This window comes from Mus musculus, chromosome 17 (assembly GCF_000001635.26).
Source record: "Mus musculus strain C57BL/6J chromosome 17, GRCm38.p6 C57BL/6J".
NCBI lineage: Eukaryota > Metazoa > Chordata > Mammalia > Rodentia > Muridae > Mus > Mus musculus.
In genome coordinates, this window is record NC_000083.6 from 18,234,835 (window position 1) to 18,254,390 (window position 19,556).

The 19,556-nt window shown below is 37.5% G+C and overlaps 1 protein-coding gene across 2 annotated transcripts in view; it reads right to left on the reverse strand.

The window, feature by feature from the left end:
* Nucleotides 1-8,735: 8,735 nt before the first annotated feature.
* Nucleotides 8,736-19,556, reverse strand: part of Vmn2r94 (vomeronasal 2, receptor 94) — a 41,690-nt gene continuing 30,869 nt past the window's right edge. For both annotated transcript variants that reach the window (XM_030249987.1, NM_001104543.2), the window contains 2 exons: nt 18,404-18,527; nt 8,736-9,667 (listed from right to left, as the gene is read on the reverse strand). In XM_030249987.1, the coding sequence (XP_030105847.1) occupies nt 8,736-9,667; nt 18,404-18,527 (1,056 nt within the window). The remainder of the gene's footprint in view (nt 9,668-18,403; nt 18,528-19,556) is intronic.

The following is a 19,556-nucleotide window of genomic DNA, read 5'->3' on the forward strand; positions in this document are numbered from 1 at the left end:
GTTCAGTCAACAAAAAAGCTCTGATAATGTGTCCATCGGTCAGGGGAATTGTTGGATAATGTTTTCAAGAGTGTTAGTTAGCCATCAGTCAGGGGGACTGAACCACACTTTCTAGGGCATGTGCCAAGTTTTGTCTCAGAGTCAATGTATATTCGTCTTTGACCAGAAGCCAGTATGTGCAGACAAGCAGGCCATTCTACAGCCACCAGGTCTAATTTCTTACAAGTATGCCACGGGTCTTTTCCAGGGCCCCAATCTCTGAGTAAGAACCTCTTTGGCAATACCTTTGTTCCCAGTCACATCTAGGAGGCCTAAAGCTGAGGCCGACATTAGGGCAGTCTTAATGGCATCTAAGGCCTGTTGTTCTTTATTTTTCTATACAAAGGGCTGTATCTCTTTAATTCAGCAAAACCCGGAATCCACACTCTGCAAAAGCCCACAGTGTGCAGGAATTTTTCTAACTTGTTTTGCACTGGTAGGTGGGGGAATATGAAACACAGTCTCTTTTCTACCTGTTTTGACAGGTAGGTCACCGGCCTCTTCTTAGGACTCAGCTTCTGTGTTAGCACCCCTTTTATTATCTCTTTACTTTTAGCCACAAACAGGTGAAGGGTTTGGTCATGAGGGGGGCTCCTCTTCTTTTTGTTGGGGCAGTCTCTTACCCAGTGCCCATTTTCTTTACAGTAAACACATTGATCTCTAGCCAAGAGCTTTCTTTTGTTGCCAGATATTGTTGCCAGGTACTATCTAAGTTTTCTAGTTTTTCTGACTCTTGTGGCCAGCATTCTATTTAAGTTTTTCTCTTGTTTCTTATTTCTTTTAGATTTCCTGGCTTCCTGTTTCTTACAGATCATTCCCAAGTGCTAGCATCATTAGCATTTGCCACTTTGCTAGGTTCTAATCTTTGTTATTTACCTCTCTTTGCTGCTGTTTCCTAACTGTAATGGGGATCCCATATAATGTTCTCCCTCTCTCTATATATCTTTTTGTTTCTCCTTCTTGTCTTTGCTTCCTTTGTGTTTTATCTAATTATCACATCTATATCCTGTCACTTATCTTCTCTCTTAGTTCGCCTCTACCCTGGTTTATCTTTCTGTCTCAGAGCACATCTCTGATTCTGACACTGGTCTCTGTCTTTGTCAGCCTCATGTTTTGTTTTTGTTTTTGTTTTTGTTTTTGTTTTTTAACTCTTCTTCTTGCCTGTCTCTTATTTACTAGTTCTTCTTTTAAATATTTCTCATTCAGAATATCTCTTTCATCTCAGACCTCTTTAATCTCCTTTATCTCTATTTTTACTTTTCCTCACTGTTAACCTCTTTATTTGCCATTGTCATTTATCTCTCCTGAGTCTGCTGAAACTTTGCTCTTAGCTCTTCTTTGCAGACCTCTATCCTTCCTTCATTTCTCCTCTTCTGCACTTTCTTATTGACTTTAGTTAACTTTCCTCTAACTTCTGTAACTTCCTGTTACCTTGGTCAAATTGTTGGGGCACTTTCTAGTCCCACAGAAATGAGACTCCCATCAGAGCAGCCTGACAGACTCTCTGGTGCTCCTTACCTTGGACAGAAGAAGCCTCAAGTGGGCTGATGCCTCTCTCGCTAAAGTGAAAGCACTTTTTCTGTTAACAAGAGGCACTCTGGTCAAAGCCTGAAGATGGGCAGGTGGGATGTATGGGAGAGGAACATAATTAATGAGAAGCGGCCAGCGAACTCGTGGTGCAGGTTCCTGGGAACACAGACTCCAAGGGGTGGGGGTGGCACAGACACTGGCTGGGGGTGGGGAAGGCGTCAGAGGTGACGACTTCTTACACGCGTTCTCGCGACCGGCCAGGAAGAACGCAACAAACCGGAATCTTCTGCGGCAAAAGCTTTATTGCTTACATCTTCAGGAGCCAGAGAGCAAGAGAGCAAGAGTGCAAGAGTGCAAGAGCAAGAGCAAGAGAGAGAAAAAGAACAAGAACAAGAAAGCAAGAGAAAGACTGGCAAAACCCTGTCCCTTTTAAGGAGAATTATCCTCCGCCTAGGACGTATTACTCCCTGATTGGCTGCAGCCCATCGGCCCAGTTGTCATCACGGGAAAGGCAGAACACATGGCGGGAAAACTGCCCCTGCACGTGTGCAGATTATGTTTACCACTTAGAACACAGCTGTCAGCGCCATCTTATAATGGCAAATGTGAGGGCGGCTTCCTACAACGACTCAACAACTTGACAGACGCCCAGCGCTCTCTGCACTGAATGGCTGCGAGCCAGCAGCTGGGCGGTCACAGGGGACAGAGGGCGTGCACCTGAGCATAGACTCTTGGAGGAGCCGGCCGAGGGATGGCCCCTCCCCAGCTGTGGCAGGCATTATGGCTGCTCTAGGGAGTGAGGCAGGGCCTGCAAGGGCTCCCTTGGACGTTGCCTGCACTCGCCATCATCTTGCAACTCGCTTGGGGTACACAGAGGGCCTCTGCAGACAATGTTAGGCTTATTTATGTAACTAACTGCATTAACTCTGAGCATGACTATAATGGAAGTTCTGAATGAATTAAAGGATTTCATCACTTATAAAGTTACTGATTTAAACATGAATTTCTTAATTATTAGTAACAGTTTACAATAGTAGATTTTATGTGTCTATAAATTTAAATTAAGAATTTTAAATGAAAGCTCATTTATTATAAAAAAATGTTTAATCAGGGACAGTCTGTATGGAGACAGGCCATGTAACTGACCATGAGAATAGGCCCAATGAAGAAACCAAAATAATCACTTCATGGTTTAAAGGGAAAAGAGTAATTCTAATTTGATAAAATTGTCTTACAGGAAATCATGGAGAAGTCCTAGGAGCCAGCATTAACATTCACATGGCAACAGATAGCAGTCCTGAATTAGTGGGAGGGATATGGGTTCCTCTTTACAGAGATAAGGAGTGTTACTCCCAGTTTTAGTAAGAAGGCACCTTCTTCAAGCTTCTGATGGACTGGGGGTTTTGTCTAAATCACTGATCTTGAGAGAGAAATTTCTTGGGGCCAACAAAAATTTGTTGTTACTTATCTAAATTATTTAACAGTTATGTGATAAGCAATTAGTAGAGACATAGTTAATCATACATCTTAAATTAATTATTGTTAATTTTGCCAATCCATGAGCATGGGAGATCTCTCTATTTTCTGAGATAATCAATTTCTTTTTTGAAAGACATTAAACTGTTATCATACAGGTCTTTCACTTGTTTGGTAAGAGTTCCCCCAAGATATTTTTAATATTTGTGGGTGTTGTGAAGGGAGTTGTTTCCCTAATTTCTTTCTCAGCCTGTTTATCATTTTTATAAATGAAGGCTACTGATTTATTGGAGTTAATTTTATAACCAGCCACTTTGCTAAAGTTGTTTATCAGCTGGAGAAGTTTTCTGGTAGAATTTTTGGGGTTGTTTATGTATGCTATCATATCGTTTGTAAATAGTGATACCTTTATTTCTTCTTTACCAATTTGTATCACCTTGATCTCTTTTTGATCTTTTTGATCTCTTATTGTTCTACCTAATATGTTGAGTACTATAATGAATAGTTATGGGGAGAGTTGGCATCCTTGTTCTGTCCCTGATTTCAGTATGATTGCTTCCAGTATGTCTTTATTTAATTTGATACTGACTGTTGGTTTGCAGTAAATTGCTTTTATTAAGTTTAGGAATGGGCCTTGAATTCCTGGTGTCTCCAATACTTTTGAAACGAAACAGTGCAGAATTTTGTCAAATGCTTTTTCTGCATTTAAGGAGATGATCATGTGGCTTTTTTTTTCTTTATAATATATTAAACCAACCTTGTATATTAAACCAACCTTGAGTGGAGTTAACTCTGTTGGTGTGATTATATGATCTTTGGCCCATTAATTTGTTTACTATGCATTGGTATGGGCCATGGAAACATGCCTATAAGCTCTTTCCTTTCCACCGACTATGTCAGGCAAGAGTGTTGGCCAGAGATAATGAGAGAAAGAGAACTGCCCTTTTCTCTCCCAGGCTACAACACGTGGAAGAGCATGGCCAGTATGTATCCTTGTGAGCAAGGTAGAGTTGGTCATGGCTCTGCATATTGTGGAACAAATAAGACTTAGGACATGAGAGGAGGAGTGTTGGCTATGCCTCTTGCTGGTTGCAGCATTAGGTATTTAGCCAGGGCATAGCTGGGGAGCTCTCTCAGGTGAATATTGATGTGACTCAGCAACTACCCAGTCAGATATGAAACATTGATTTGGTCTTCCAACACACTTGCTTTATGATCTGCTTGAGTATATGAAAGGCCAAGACTTACAGATCCAAAGATGCAGGATATCAAAGACTCCAAGAAAGAACATGGTATTGCAGAGCAGACCTGATAAATAGCCCATATGGATAGTGTATTACAAGCTGTAGGACTCAGACAAAATAAATGCATCAATACAATGAACATGTGTAAGTAAAGAAATGCGGACAATATGGTATGGAGTGGGACATATTGACAAACCATTCTTTTTTTTTTTTTTTTTTTTTTTTTACATTTTAGGGAGAAATGTTGCAAGGGAGAAAGTAGTACAATTGGAAAGGGATATGAGTGGAATGAGGGTGCCTGATTTTAAAGATAGGATGAATCAATAAGAAGTTTTAAAAAAGAGAATTCAACAGCAGAGGAAACATGAAATAGCTTATCTTCATCACAAGGCAACTGGCTCCTAAGTTTCAAATGGTGATTGAAACAACTAAAGAAATCTAAAATCATTTACCATATCTGTAAACACTTTGGCAACAGCATTCTAAACCATCTTAAATCTTATATTTTAAGAGAAACACATTATTCTTTTTAAAATATTTTTTATTAGGTATTTTCCTCATTTATATTTCCAAAGCTATCCCAAAAGTCCCCCATACCCTTCCCCCCACTCTCCTACCCACCCACTCCCACTTTTTGGCCCTGGCGTTCCCCTGTACTGGTCATATAAAGTTTGCAAGTCCAATGGACCTCTCCTTCCAGTGATGGCCGACTAGGCCATCTTTTGATACATATGCAGCTAGAGTCAAGAAAAACATTATTCTTATAGCTAATAGTTATCCCCAGATAGATATTATGGAGTATTAAATATAATTTTCATTCCTTGGGATGACAGATTGTGTAGTTTCAAAATAGGAAAGAATATTTACACAACACAGAGAACATTGGATATGGGGTAGGCATAGCCTTCCAAAGTAAATCATATTCATTCTGGAGATGTTCTTCATGACTCAGTAATTTCTACCTTGAAACATTCAATTGCACATAGTAATTCCTTAAGACTCAGAGGGAAACAACTCACAAGTCTCTGAAAAATTCTAAACAGAATAAAAATATCAAAACATATATCTTGTTGTCTTAGTCAGGGTTTCTACTTCTACACAAACATCATGACCAATAAACAAGTTGGGGAGGAAAGGATTTATTCAGCTTACTCTTCCACATTGCTGTTCATCACCAAAGGAAGTTAGGACTGGAACTCAAACAGGTCAGGAAGCAGGAGCTGATGCAGAAGTCATGGAGGGATGTTCCTTACTGGCTTGCTTCCCCTGCCTTGCTCAGTCTGCTCTCTTATAGAACCAAGACTACCGGCCCAAAGATGGTCCCACCCACAAGGGGCCTTTCACCCTTGATCACTAATTGAGAAAATGCCTTACAGTTGGATCTCATGGAGGCATTTCCTCAACTGAAGCTCCTTTCTCTGTGATAACCCCAGGTGTGTCAAGTTGACACAAAACTAGCCAGTACACTTGTCATCATAAAAACAATAAGATCTTTCAGGTAAAGAGGAGAATTATAAGATGTGTTATGTTGGTTATTGTCTTAGAGTAAGGTCCAATGACATAAACTTTCATGAGGTCTTACCTTGCTGAAGTAGGCATAACAGTGGAAAGCTGATATTTGTGCTCCTGTAAGTAAGTCCTCACCCATATACCTGAAGAAAATCTCCCCAAAATCATTGGTTTTCAAAAGAAAGAAAGAAAGAAAGAAAGAAAGAAAGAAAGAAAGAAAGAAAGAAAGAAAGAAAGAAAGAAAGAAAGAGAGAAAGAAAGAAAGAAGTTAAGAAAGGAAGAAAGAGAGGAAGATAAAAGATAGATGAAAAAAGTAAGAATGAAAGGGAAGAAGAGTGAAATAAATAAAAGAACCAAAAAGCGAAAAGAAAAAATAAGAGTAAAGAAAAGAAAAAAAGAAAAGAAAAGTAAAGTTAATTTCTGCACAGGGTTAATAAATAGCAAAATCCCTTTGTGATAGAGACACATAGATGACTCAAGAAAGTAAAATCATAATTTTTATTGGAGAGAGATAAAGTATGCATTGAGCAATGATCAAGGGTTCATGCTATGGAAAAAGTAAGAACATATTTTTATGGGTTATCATATAGTAGAAACTGCAAATACAATGTATGGAAATAGAAAGTGATTTGAGATGCCAGTAAATTGTGCAGAATCACCTACACGGTAGTAGTCAACATGCACAAATGAATCCTTGTTGAGGGATATAGAGAAGCTTCTACTAAGACTTCATTTAGCCATTCCATCAAGCAGTAAACAGCAAACTCAAATAGCCTGCAATGAGGCCTGGATAGGACAAGTGTTGAAGAGAAAAGTAATCCAAAAAAGCTGTACTTAAGAATAGATATTGACCAAGATAGAGGTAATAAGTATTATAGTACTGAGATATGTGTGGCTGTCTAGCTGCAATAACTATATCTTGTATGCTTGTTGGGTATTTGCCTTGATATATGCTAGATGCTTTGCCCTTAAGCCCTTTTGTTCAGCATTTTGCTGTTTAAAATACTGTAGAAATTTTCATGTCTTTGAATATTGAGGCAACAGCAACAATTAGTCACAAAACATTGACAATTTTGTATACTTTGCTTATAGCCAACTTATCAGCTCACTAACTCTCTATGATTTGAGGAGTTGTCAATATTCTCACTAGCCTAACCCTTCCATTGCTCTTTCTCTGCCTTGATAGACTGAAATCTATCTAAAACAATTAAACAAAAATAATACTGTACCCTTAATTGCTTTATATCAATTCATTTCTCACAACAAATAGATGCATAAATAACAAAAATATAGAGTATTTATTTAACCGCTGGCAACTCATATAACTTTGAACTGATATAGTAATCAGATTTTCAGATTTTCAAAAACTAAATATTGATCATAGTATATGTGTATCAAACTTTACTGTTTGCTACTTAGTTTGAGTCTAACTTCCCTCAATATTTTGGTGGAAAAATTGAAAAATAGTTGATCATAATCTCAACTTGGAGGTATGCTTAATTGGATCTTTCTAAAACAGCTGTTCTGGCTTTTTGACTTTCACTGTTCTCATTATATATATATGGTTGTGCCAATGTTACCTAAGTAATATGGGAGGAGTAGGTTTCCCTCCAAGGATCATGGAATATCTGCAACTGGATAGACTAAAATAGATTTCCAGTTAAGACATGATTTCCCTCTAGTTGAGCTGGTCATCAGCCAAAAAGGAAAGTTATGAAGAAAGTTTTGAAAGGGTATAGCCAAAGATATAGTGCTAAGAGGAAAGGTAGACCATGACTAAGAGAAAAATCATATGCTATTATTCTAACAATTTTATATTTGTTTTTTCATATAGCAGTGTGGATATAAAGAAGATTATTTTAAGTATAATGTCTATTATGTTTTCAAAATTGTAATGAATCGTGGATGAATGGGTTGTAATAGAAGGCTCTGAGTGATTTTAGATTTTGATTTACTATGTTATACCAATATATAGAAAATGAGGTGAGAGAAAATTAAATGAATAAAAATAAAAAAACATTTTATATTAAAGAACAATACAAAAATTCAACATGAACTAGTGGTGACACCAGCAATTCTTAGATGATTTAAATCACCAGAAAGGTAAATATTACATAATATATGTGTAAATGTCTAAATTTAAAAGCATGTCAGTGTAGTCAGCTAACTTTCAAAGAGCTGAACATGTAATCAATTTTGTCAAATGATGAATATGGGCTCTAAGTGAATTGTTTTCTTTGAATAATATTTCACTTTGGGCAATAAAATACATTTCTAAATGAACCTTTGCACTAAGATAGTATGTAAAACATAATGCCAGGAACTAGAAGGCTATTACATTATTAAACCTTTCATTTAAATTATGACAGGGTATAGTTTTAAATATAAACAAATAAATTCAAACAGACCATTTTTAAAGTAATGAAATGCATTTTCAGTTTTACATATACCATGTTGTTCATGTTCAAACCTGGTATTTTGAATATAAGATATATAATAATTTTAAACACTACTTATATAGAAATTAAATTTTTGTATGATTAATTAATGGACCTTAAGAAATTATATGCCAATATACTTTCCAAACTAAATATTTTGCTATTTCAGGCTGCAGGAAGAATACTCATGAAGTTCAATAAAATCAAAACAAGAAATGAAAAGGAAGATTTTCTATCAAGTAAGGATATACACATTTGAAATGATACAGGAATGGAGGCGTCAGGACTTAGACTCAGAGATGCTGAATCACTAGAGCAATTGTGGTTTTCAAACATTGGAAATAAATGGCTTTCATACTATAACACTATAATATAGCTGAATAAAGGAATAAAACATGATAAAATTGCATTCTTACTATAAGTGAATAGCATATTTTAGAATGATATATGAATGATCCCTTTTAAGAAGTTGTTAACAAAAAAACTAAATTTATTTTTATCAACTATATTTTAGGAGAATTTTTTGTTTAGAACGTGTTTTCTTCTTGATATGGTTAAATGAATTCTTCTCTGGTCTCAACAAGATAATGTAACACTTGGGACCAAATATGAAGGCAAGGAGTGCTGTGCTGGAAGCCAAGATAGAGAATACTTCCATGGCTACCATGACCTTCCCTTTAGTGCTGTGGTAGACAGGAAGAAAGGTGACCCAGACACAGAAGAACACCAACATGCTGAATGACAGAAATTTGGATTCATTGAATGTATCAGGCAAATTTCTAGAAAAGAAGGCCATGGTATAACTCCCAAGGGCCAAGATACAGAGATATCCCAGGACGGAGTGGAAGGCGACAGCTGAACCCTTGTTGCACAAAAGGATGATGTGTCCATGTTCAGTGTGAGCATCTTGGTCAATGAATGGTGGAGAAGTTGTCATCCATATTCCACAAATAAGAAGCTGGATCAGGGTGCAGATAGGAATGATGTATCTTGGACCCCATGATATCACTAGCCACCTTACCATTCTCCCTGGAAAACTGACCTTAAAGGCAAGGACCACAGTAATAGCTTTGGCCAACACAGTGGCAAGAGCCACAGTGAAAGCAATTGCAAAGGTGGTCTGCTGAAGGATGCAGGCGACTGTGTTTGGCTTACCAATGAAGTTCAAGGAACATAAGAAACAGAAGGTGAGTGTGATGAGCAAAATGTAACTTAGAGCTCGATTATTGGCCTTGACAATAGGTGTATCTCTGTGTTTCACAAAGATGCCAATAACAAAGGCAGTGAATGCAGATAAGCACAAAGCTATGCTGCCTAGTGCCATCCCCAGGGGGTCTTCATAGGCCAGAAAGCTCACAGATTTTGGAAAGCAGTGGTCCTTCTCTGTATTTGCATAATGACTCTCTGGACACTTCACACACTGGTCTACATCTGGTCAGAAATATAGGTTTAAATGAGATCAGGAGTCCAGTCTATAGTGATTCCTTTTATTATGAACCATTTCTAACTATAGCGACTATCACAAAAGTCACTGTACTTTGTTTTCTTAGGAAGAAAGTAATTAGTACTCTGGTATGTGCAATTCTACATTTATAAACTGCACCTTTTTCCTAATATATTTCTTTCCATATTTATGTTGACATATAAAAGATTTAATGCAACCTTTCTTTAATTACTACCGTCACACACTTTCCCTTCCATCAGTTTATACTCACAGCTCCTCCTTGTGCTCTATACCTACCTTTTACATTTTAATAGTCACTGATTAAATTCAGGAAAGCCAGTGTATGCACAACTAGGAAAGCTTTCAGTGGGAAAAAATATGGGCTTTCAAATCCTACCTTTGTAAAGAATAGTATTGTGTCTTTCTAGGTATGTATCAATTTCCAGTAAATTCTCTAACAACCTTCATGATTGTGGTTTAAGTTGGACTACCTAAATGCCTCTGTTCTCTTTTCATACAATATTTCCTTCCTATACTGACAATGCTGTGCCTCTTTTATAAGTAACTAGAATACTAAATTACACTGCAAAAACGTCCTGTGGCTCTGATAGTACACATAATTCATAGATACTTTTTTACTTAAATATCGAAAATCTAGCTTGTTTGAAAGTTTTTAAAAATTTTTTTAGATTATGCTTTCTTATATGTGAATCCTAAATTAATTTTTCTCCCAAAGATCCCTTGTGCTTTCAAATTCTGTTTATTCTCTGATGGGGGATTTGAAATAGATCCTATTACATAAGATACTGCTCAAAAAATCATGCAAATAATATGTTTTCATAGCATTTAAAGCAAACATATTGTTTCGTATAGATTGAATATTCTTGGAAATGCTCAAAAGTAGGGAGGGGAATTTTACAGAGCCCACTTGCAGCAGGAATACAGGACATCAAATGAGGAATGGGGTTGCCATCCAATAGTCACATTTCTGACCGAAATTTTTTCTGTCTGAAATAATTACAGGGATGGAAGTGGAGAAGAGCCTAAGGAATAGAAGGTCCAAATTGGAATCCTGCTCAAGGAGAGGTCCCAATGCCCGAAACTATTACTGAGGCTATGGAGCACTCACAAAAAGGGACCTATCATGACTGCCCTCCAAAAGACCCAATAAGCATCTGAAAGTATCAGATGCAGGTATTTGCACCCAAACAGAAGCATTTTACCCCTGCTATTGAATTAGGGAGTGCTGAAATAAGCTGAGGAGAAGAGCAGACCTGTAGGAGGACCAGCAGTCTCAATTAAATAAGACCTCTGAGATCTTTCAAACATTTGACCACCAAACAGGCATCATATACCAGCTGATATGAGGTTCCAACACACATAGAGTAGAGGACTGTGGGGGTCTGTGTTTATTCAGAGATGATGCACCTAACCCTCAAGAGACTTGAGTCCCCAGGGAATTTAGAGGTCCGGTGGGGTTGGGGATGGGGACAGCCACCTGGCAACATGTGGGTGGGGAGGAGATATGGGATGTGAAAATGTTGGAGTGTGGATGGGGGAATAAAATATGGAGTTAAAAATATAAATAAATTAATAAAAATGTGAGTGATTTAAAAGAAACAATTATAATACTATGCTCTGGAACTTTAAATTTTTTTTTATAAATGTTATTATTAACATAAAGTAGATGCTCTAGATTTTTTAAATTACATTATGTTGGTATGGTAGTGTGAATGGGCTTGACCCAGAAAGTGGCACTATTTTGAAGTATGGTCTTGTTAAAGAAGTATGCCACTGTGGAAGTGGGCTTTTAGACCCTCATCCTAGATAACTGGAAGTCAGTCACTTTATAGATGTTTTCACCTGAAAATGTAGACCTCTCAGATCCTTTTCTGCCATGGCTGCCTGGATGCTGTCATTCTCCTGTCTTGAGGATAATAAACTGAGCCTCTGAAACTGTAAGCCAGTCCCAAATAAATGTCCTTATAAAATTTAACTTTGTCGAGGTGAATGTTTATAGCAGTAAAAACCTAAGACATAAGTTAGAACCCATATTGTGACATTTCTGTGGTAGACCTGACCACGTTTTTGGTTGAAAGAATGTGGATTTTGAGATTTTGGATTTGGAAAGCAATCGAATATTTTAAATGGGGCTTAATGAGCCATCCTTGTAGTAATATGGAAACCATTGTTGCTGAGTGTGATTTGAACTGGGGAATCCTGATTCTATAAGTTTCTGAGAAGAATTCTTATATGGGTCTGCTCTTGTGATATTTCGGTAAAGTATGTGATTTCCTTTTACCCTTGTCTAAAGGCTAGGATAAAGAGATTTATATTAACTGAAATAACAAAGGAAGTCCCAAGAAGCTGAACAGAGACTTTCATCTCTGCTTAAGTCTCATGAAGAGCATGAAGAACATTTTCATACAAGCATAGCAAGCTTAGAAAGGAAAAATAGGTAACATATGGTTCAAATAAAAATAAAGGGGCACCAGGAAATGAAATGAAGCCAAATGATAGTTTCAAGGAGAAAAAGAGTTAAGAGAGTAGTTGATCTCTGTGTAAGATTTCATCCAACCAAACTATAGTTTCTATTTGGATTGGAAAAGGGAATACTTTGTAGATTTAATATGGAATGAACAGCAATCCAGAAATAGTGGGAAAACTTGTGATCTAGATCTTGAGACTGGGAGACACAGGCTTTTGACCGGGATCATGGAAAACAGTGGCCATAAAAATCTTAGGAAAAGGCAGGGTGATACACTCCTTTAATCCCAGGAGACAATGGAGAACATACCCTGAGTTTGAGGCCAGCCTGTGACAGTGCAAGTTCCAAGTAGAGAAAAGGTTAAATCCAGGTGTACTTTGTTTTATATCTCAGCCTTCTGGAGACAAAGCCACGCAGATTTTTTAGTTCAAGGTCAATTTATGGAGCAAGTCCAAGGAGAGCCAAGCTTAAGTATTTAGAGTGTTGTGAAACAAAAGCTGGTACTAGAATAAGGGGTGGGGGGGCATCTTACAGCCCCCAAGGTAGCCAAACTCGGCAGCATTGACCATGTGGCTCTGGCGTATTAGTCAATAAGAAGACTACTAGAACAATTGACACTGGTAATCTGGAGCTAAGAAATTAGCAATGATTAATAAGAGATCATAATCTCTGAGGGAAAATCATCTGGGATTGCTTTCTGAGAGTAAAAGATGTTCTGTTCCAGAGATATCCAAGGTTGTATATTGAGCTGCATATGAACTTGATGTTAGAATCACGTAGGTGGTAGTGGATTTGAAAGCATGAAGGGATCATGGAGTGTAGCTGTGACTTGGCGTTGTGAGAAGCCAGGAAATGGCATTTTTGAAGGTAAAGCCTTAGTTATAGTTAATGGCCCAGGAGTAGAAGTGTCAGGCAAAGAAGCAGAGACTTAGCAACATGAGAAGAGACTATGAGAGGTTATTGGTGAAGCCTGGCTTCAGTGCAAGATCCCAGTGTACTGGAGATACCACTGGCATGGGATGATCACTAAAATGCAAAATTAGAGTGGAGTCAACCAGAAACTGGAGTGCTTTACAGGAGAAATAATGCAGGTCCTTTGGAGGAGCCTAGAAAATCTTGTACAGATTCTAGGCATTGAAAGTGGAAGCAATAATGATGAAGCTGATTGGAAACCCCAAAATGTTCAAGATTCCAGAGCCATGGGAAATATGGTGAGGAAAGCTGGTAGCAGGGATTGGAACCAGCCCAGAAGAAAGAAGTTTATTGCAGTCAACAAAGATGAAAAAGTAGTGGACATCTGAAGACCTCATTGGCATCAGACATGGAGTTCCATAATTTGGAATTTGCCCAACTGGTTCATGTCTCGCTTTGGCAATTACATTGAAGACTTTGAATGAATTTCAGAAGGGACTTAGAACTTGGATTTTTAACATTGTTGAAACTGTTATAAAATATGCAAATGTTGTAATTTAGACAAGATGTACTCTTTCATAATGCTATGCTTAGGTATTGTCTGCATAGTCTCAAATCTTTAAACAACCATATGGGACCCAAGGAGTAGAAAGACCTAGTTTGAAAATACTTGGTATAGGGAGAGGCACTATTTGTTGTTGTGGCCTTCTTGTGGGCATGGGCTTTAAGAACCTTGTCTTATGTGTTAAGAAACCAGTCTCTTACTAGTAGCCTTCAGATGAAGATGTAGAATTCTCTGCTCCTCTACATCATGCCTGACTGAATAATTCCATGCTTCTACTTTGAAGATAATTGACTGAACATCTGAACTGGTCAGCCAGGCCCAATTAAATGTTGTCATATAGGAGTAGTCTTTGTTATGGTGTTTTCTAACAGCAGTAAAACACTAAGACAATGGATTACACAATATTTCTATATTTCCTAAAATATAATTGATAAACAAAGTGTCAATTTTCCTTCATTAATAATAATGAATTGATATTTTAACATATAAAAGAGAGCAATAACTTACTGTTCAACTTTCTATCAGCAATATTTTCAAAATTACACTGTTTAGCATTTCTTTGAGGTGCATACTGTTGTACAATATAGTTAATTAACAGACACTGGCCAGATTTGCCCTTAGTGCATGAATGACTTTTTATACAGACACAGAATACATTCAAAAATTCACTTTATATATTTGTGTGTGTGTGTGTTTGTGTGTGTGTTGTAATGATTTCACTTGGGTGAAATATTGATAGTAAAATTGATTGCTATTGAAAGTTTGTATTAAAAGATGAGAGTGTAGACCCTTTAAAACAATCAGAAGCATCCATATTGCTGTTTGAAAATTTGTGAATAATTGTGTTGGAATTTTGATGGGGATTGCATTGAATTTGGACATTGCTTTTGGTTAGATAGCCTTTTGCACTATGTTAATCCCAGTGATCTATAACCAAGGAAGATGTTTCCATCTTCTTATATCCTCCTCAATTTCTCTCTTCAGAGACCTGATATTTGTGCCATGCAGATTTTTTACTTACTTGGTTAGAGCTCCATGAAGTTGATGTTATTTGTTTTTATTATGAACAGTATTTTTTCAAAAACCACATGAAACTCAAGAAAAATGAAGACCAAAGTATGGATACTTCAGCCCTTCTTTGAAGAGGAAAGAAATTAGCCCTGGAAGGAGTTACAGAGACAAAGTGTGGAGCAAAGAGTGACACTGTCCCACATGGGGTTTCATTCCATATACAGCTACCAAACCCAGACACTATTGTGGATGCCAAGAAGGGCATGCTGAAAGGAGCCTGATATGGCTGTCTCCTGAGAGGCCCTGTTAGAGCCTTATAAATTCAGAGGTGGGTGTTCATAGTAAACTATTTGAGTGAGTGTAGGGTCCCACATTAGAGGAGTTAGATAAAGGACTTAAGGAGTTGAAGGGGTTTGTAACCCCAAAGGAAGAACAACAATATGAACCACCAGACACCCCCCCCCCCAAACTCCTAGGGACTAAGCCATCAACAAAGGAGTACACCTGGCTCCAGCTACATCTGTAGCAGAGAATGGCCCTGTCATGCATCAATGGAAGGAGATGTCTTTGTCATATGAAGGCTCCATAGATGCCCTAGTGTAGGGAAATCAAGGGTTAGGAGGTGAGTATGGGTGGGTTGGTGAAGGAACACCCTCATAGAAGCAGGGGGAGTGAGGATGTGATAGGGTGTTTCTGGGAGGGAGGGAAACCATGAAAGGGGATAACATTTGAAATGTAAATAAAGAAAATATACAATAAAAAAAGAGCTGAAAAAGAATTCGAAAATATACAACACCCGTTCATGTTAAAAATATTGTAGAGGTTAGTAATTCAAGCCCTTACCTAAATATAATAAAAGCAATATACAGCAAACCACCAGCCAACCTCAAATTAAATGGAGAGGTACTTGAATGAATCCTCCTAAGTTAAGGGGCAAGACAAGATGTCCATTCTCTCAATATCTATTCCATATAGTACTTGAAGTTCTAGATAGAGCAATAAGACAATAGTAGATCATGGGGACAAATATTTGAAAAGAAATTGTCAAGGTATCACAATTTGTGAACGATATATTAGATTCCATAAGATACCACAAAAAAAATCTACATGAGTCCTTCTCCAGCTAATAAACAACTTAAAGTGGCTGGCTAATTAATTAACTCAAATAAATTATTAACCTTTCTCTATACAATGGATAAGCAAGATTGGAAAATATTTTAAAAAAACAACACCCTTCACAGTAGGCAGAAATAGTATAAAATATCTTGACATAACTCTTACAAAGTAAGGGAAATATCTGTATGACTATAACTTCAAGTCTTCCCTGAAAGCAATTGAGAAGACCTCAGAAAATGGAGAGCTCTCCCAAGCTTTTAGATTTGTAGGATTTACATCGTAAATTTGGCTATCCTCCCAAAAAGCAATCAACAGAGTTAATGCAATCTCCATCAAGATTCCAACACAATTCTTCACATGTAATTAAAGAGCAATTCTCAATTTCATATAGAAAAACAAAAAGCCCACCATAGCAATAACAATACATAAAATGAAAAGAACTTCCGGGGGAATTACCATCCTTAACCTTGTTCTGTACTACAGAGCAATAGTGTTAAAATCCACATTGTATTGGTACATATGTAGACAGCTCAATTAATGGAATAGAACTGAAGACCCATAAATAAGCCCACATATACATGGACACTATTTGACAAAGAAGCAAAAACGTACAATCAAAAAAAAAAAAAAGAAAGAAAGCATATTCAACAAATGGTGCTGTTTTAAGTAACAGTTTGTATTGAGAAATATGAAAATATATCTATGTTTATCACCTTTCAGAAAACTTAAGTCCAAGTGGATCAAGGAACTCAGCATGAACCAAAGAATTCACAACAGAGGAATCTCTAATGTCTAAAAAGCATTTAAAAACTAAAGTCCTTAGTGATCAGTGAAATGGAAATCAAAATGACCTTGAGATTCCACCTTACAGCAATTAGAATGACTGAGGTCAAAACTTAGATGAGAGCACATGCTGTCAAGGATGTGGAGAAAGTGGAACAATCCTCTATTGCTTATGGGGTTGCAAACTGGTACAACCACTCTTGAAATCATTCTGACAGTTCCTCAGAAAATTGAAAATAGACCTATTTGAAGATGCAGCTATACAACTTTTGGGCATATACCCCCCAAAATGCCCCATCATATCATAGGAGAACATGTTAGAATATGTTCACAATGGTCTCATTTGTAAGAGCAAAAGCTGAAAGCAGCCCAAATATCCTACAACAGAAAAATGGATACAGAATATGTAGCATATTTACATAATAAAATATTACTAGGTTATTAAGATCAAGGGCAATATTGCTTTTGAAGGCAAATGAATGAAACTATAAAATATCATCCTGAGTGAGGTAACACAGACCCAGAAGGACATTCATTGTTAGTAGTAACTAATAAGTTGACATTAGCCAAAAATCACAGAGTACCTGGGACCTCACCCACAGAGTTTAAGAACTTTAAGAAGCATAAGGGCCAAGACAGGGGCTGGTGAAGGAATGGGATAAGGAACTGTGGGATGGTAGCTACAAAGTGTGGACCATGACTGGATTGTAAATAAATAGATGAATTCATTAAATGTTGTGTGTGCTTATAGATTTAGAGTATTTATTCATTTCTATAATAGTAGGAAGCATAAAAATACTCAAGGATAGATCACACTGGAACACAAGTTAAATGCTTAAATCCTGATTTGAAGGCAGAAGCAGGAAAAAAAATAGAGACCAGATGTCTCAGGGACTTTTTAAACCTAAAGCTAGCCCCTAGCACTATACCTCTCCCTAAAAGGCCAAAGTCTCTAAGCTTTACTAATGGGTCGAGTAATAAAATAAATGTTCTGTAAAACTCTCATCCAAGAGAAGCCAGAAATTTAGTAAGATCTTCAGTGTACCTAAGACTGCAAAATAAATACTGATTTCTGAACACCGAGAAATTGTTCCCATAATTCATAACACACGACAAAATGTGATAGATGCAGGCCAACTTAACTCAGACAAATTTCAGCATAGATATTGAAAGTAGTGATGAAGACACTCCCTTTTCTAGGAAATGAGGTATTAGCAATTTATACCTACTGGAAGGGGAATCTGTCTTATGTTTCAGTGTGCAACACCTGGTTGGTTGAGAACCTCTAAGTGACATGCACACATGTAAGTAGACATGAGTATCATGAACTGTATTAGATAGTTTAATTAAAAATGCTGGGAGTGAGGGAAGAGGGAAATAAATCTGGGAGGAGTGAGATTAATGAATGTGATGAAAACACATTGTATGAAATTATCAAACAACTAAAAATGAGAAATGAGCTGTTAATAATCCCTATGAACATGCAATAGAACTGAGTCTTATGTGCTTCTTAAAAATCAGTGAAATACATTTTGCAAAGCTATCTTTGATACTGTATTAATACATGTTAAAAGGCACTGTGAAATGAAAAGCATTGAAAAGTACAGGGGAATATATTTTATATTCCATCAATAATATTGTCAAGGGATTAAGGATATAAATCAAGAATGATTTTGTAATGGCTGTGTTGAGCTGTTTCAAGGGGATGGTGATGAACTAGGACATTTAAATTCCTTTAAAAACAAAATAAAATGTTCATATGAGAGTTCTAGGAAAAACTTTTCCATTTACTCGCACATTGTGGAATCCAGTGGAGAAATAGGAAGTTTTCCATAAAACTACATTTACCTGTCTCATTAGAAATCTCATTTTCTGCACAAGGAGTGCACTTGTAGCAGCAGATGGCCTTGCCCTGCTGGGTTACTGTTCTGAATCCAGGCCTACAACTCTTACTGCACACAGACTGAGGGATCTGTGAAGAATGAATAATGTCATTTAATGCTTAGGGTTTTATGAAAAATCATAAAAATAGTTCTTTTAGGTCTTAATACTGAAGGGTGAAGCACTGTTTATAACACCAAGAGTTATTTAAACAATTTTTTTTTGTTTGTAATGGGTTATGGGGAACTGGGGGTAGCCATCAGAAAGTCCCAGATGTTAGAAAAGCAAGAGATTCCCAGGATCCATTACAATGACATTAGCTGAAATATGCACAAATGGGAAAGAGAAGCTGTAGAGACCATATTCATAGGTTGGGCAAGGCCCCTGCTTGGGGTATGGGGCCAAACACCAATTTCAAAAATATTGACCCAGAATTAATACTATCTAAAGAAAAGGAAGGGACAAAGAATGGAGCAGAGACTGAAGGACATGTTATCCAGAGATCTATAGGGCAAGGCCATCTGCTGCTACAAGTGCACTCCTTGTAGAACATGTTTACCTGGGGATCTATCCCGTATACAGTCACCACATAGAGACACTATTGTGGATGCCAAGAAATGCTTGCTGACATGAGCCAGATATAGCTGTCTCCTGAAAGAATCTGTCAGTGTCTTACCAATACAGATGATGATGCTTACAGCCAGCCATCTGACTGAGCACAGGGACCACAGTGGAGGAGTTATGGGAAAGACTGAAGGAGCTGAAGGGTTTAGCCACCCCATAGTAAAAAAACAAAACAAAACAAAACAACAACAAAAAAAAAACCACATTATTAAGCAACCAGAAACCCCAGAGCTCCCAGGGACTAAACCACTAACCAAAGAATGCACATGGAGTGATCCATGGCTCCAGCAGCATATGTAGCAGAGGATGGCCATATTTGGCCTCAATCGGAGGGGAGGACATTGGTCCTCTGATGGGTTGATGCCCAGAATAGGGGAATGCTAGCTGGGACAATGAGGCAGGAGTGGGACAGGGTAGAGTGCAGCATAGAAGCCAAGGTAGGGTATGGGATAGGAGGGTTGTGGACAGGAAACAGGGAAGGGTGATAACATTTGAA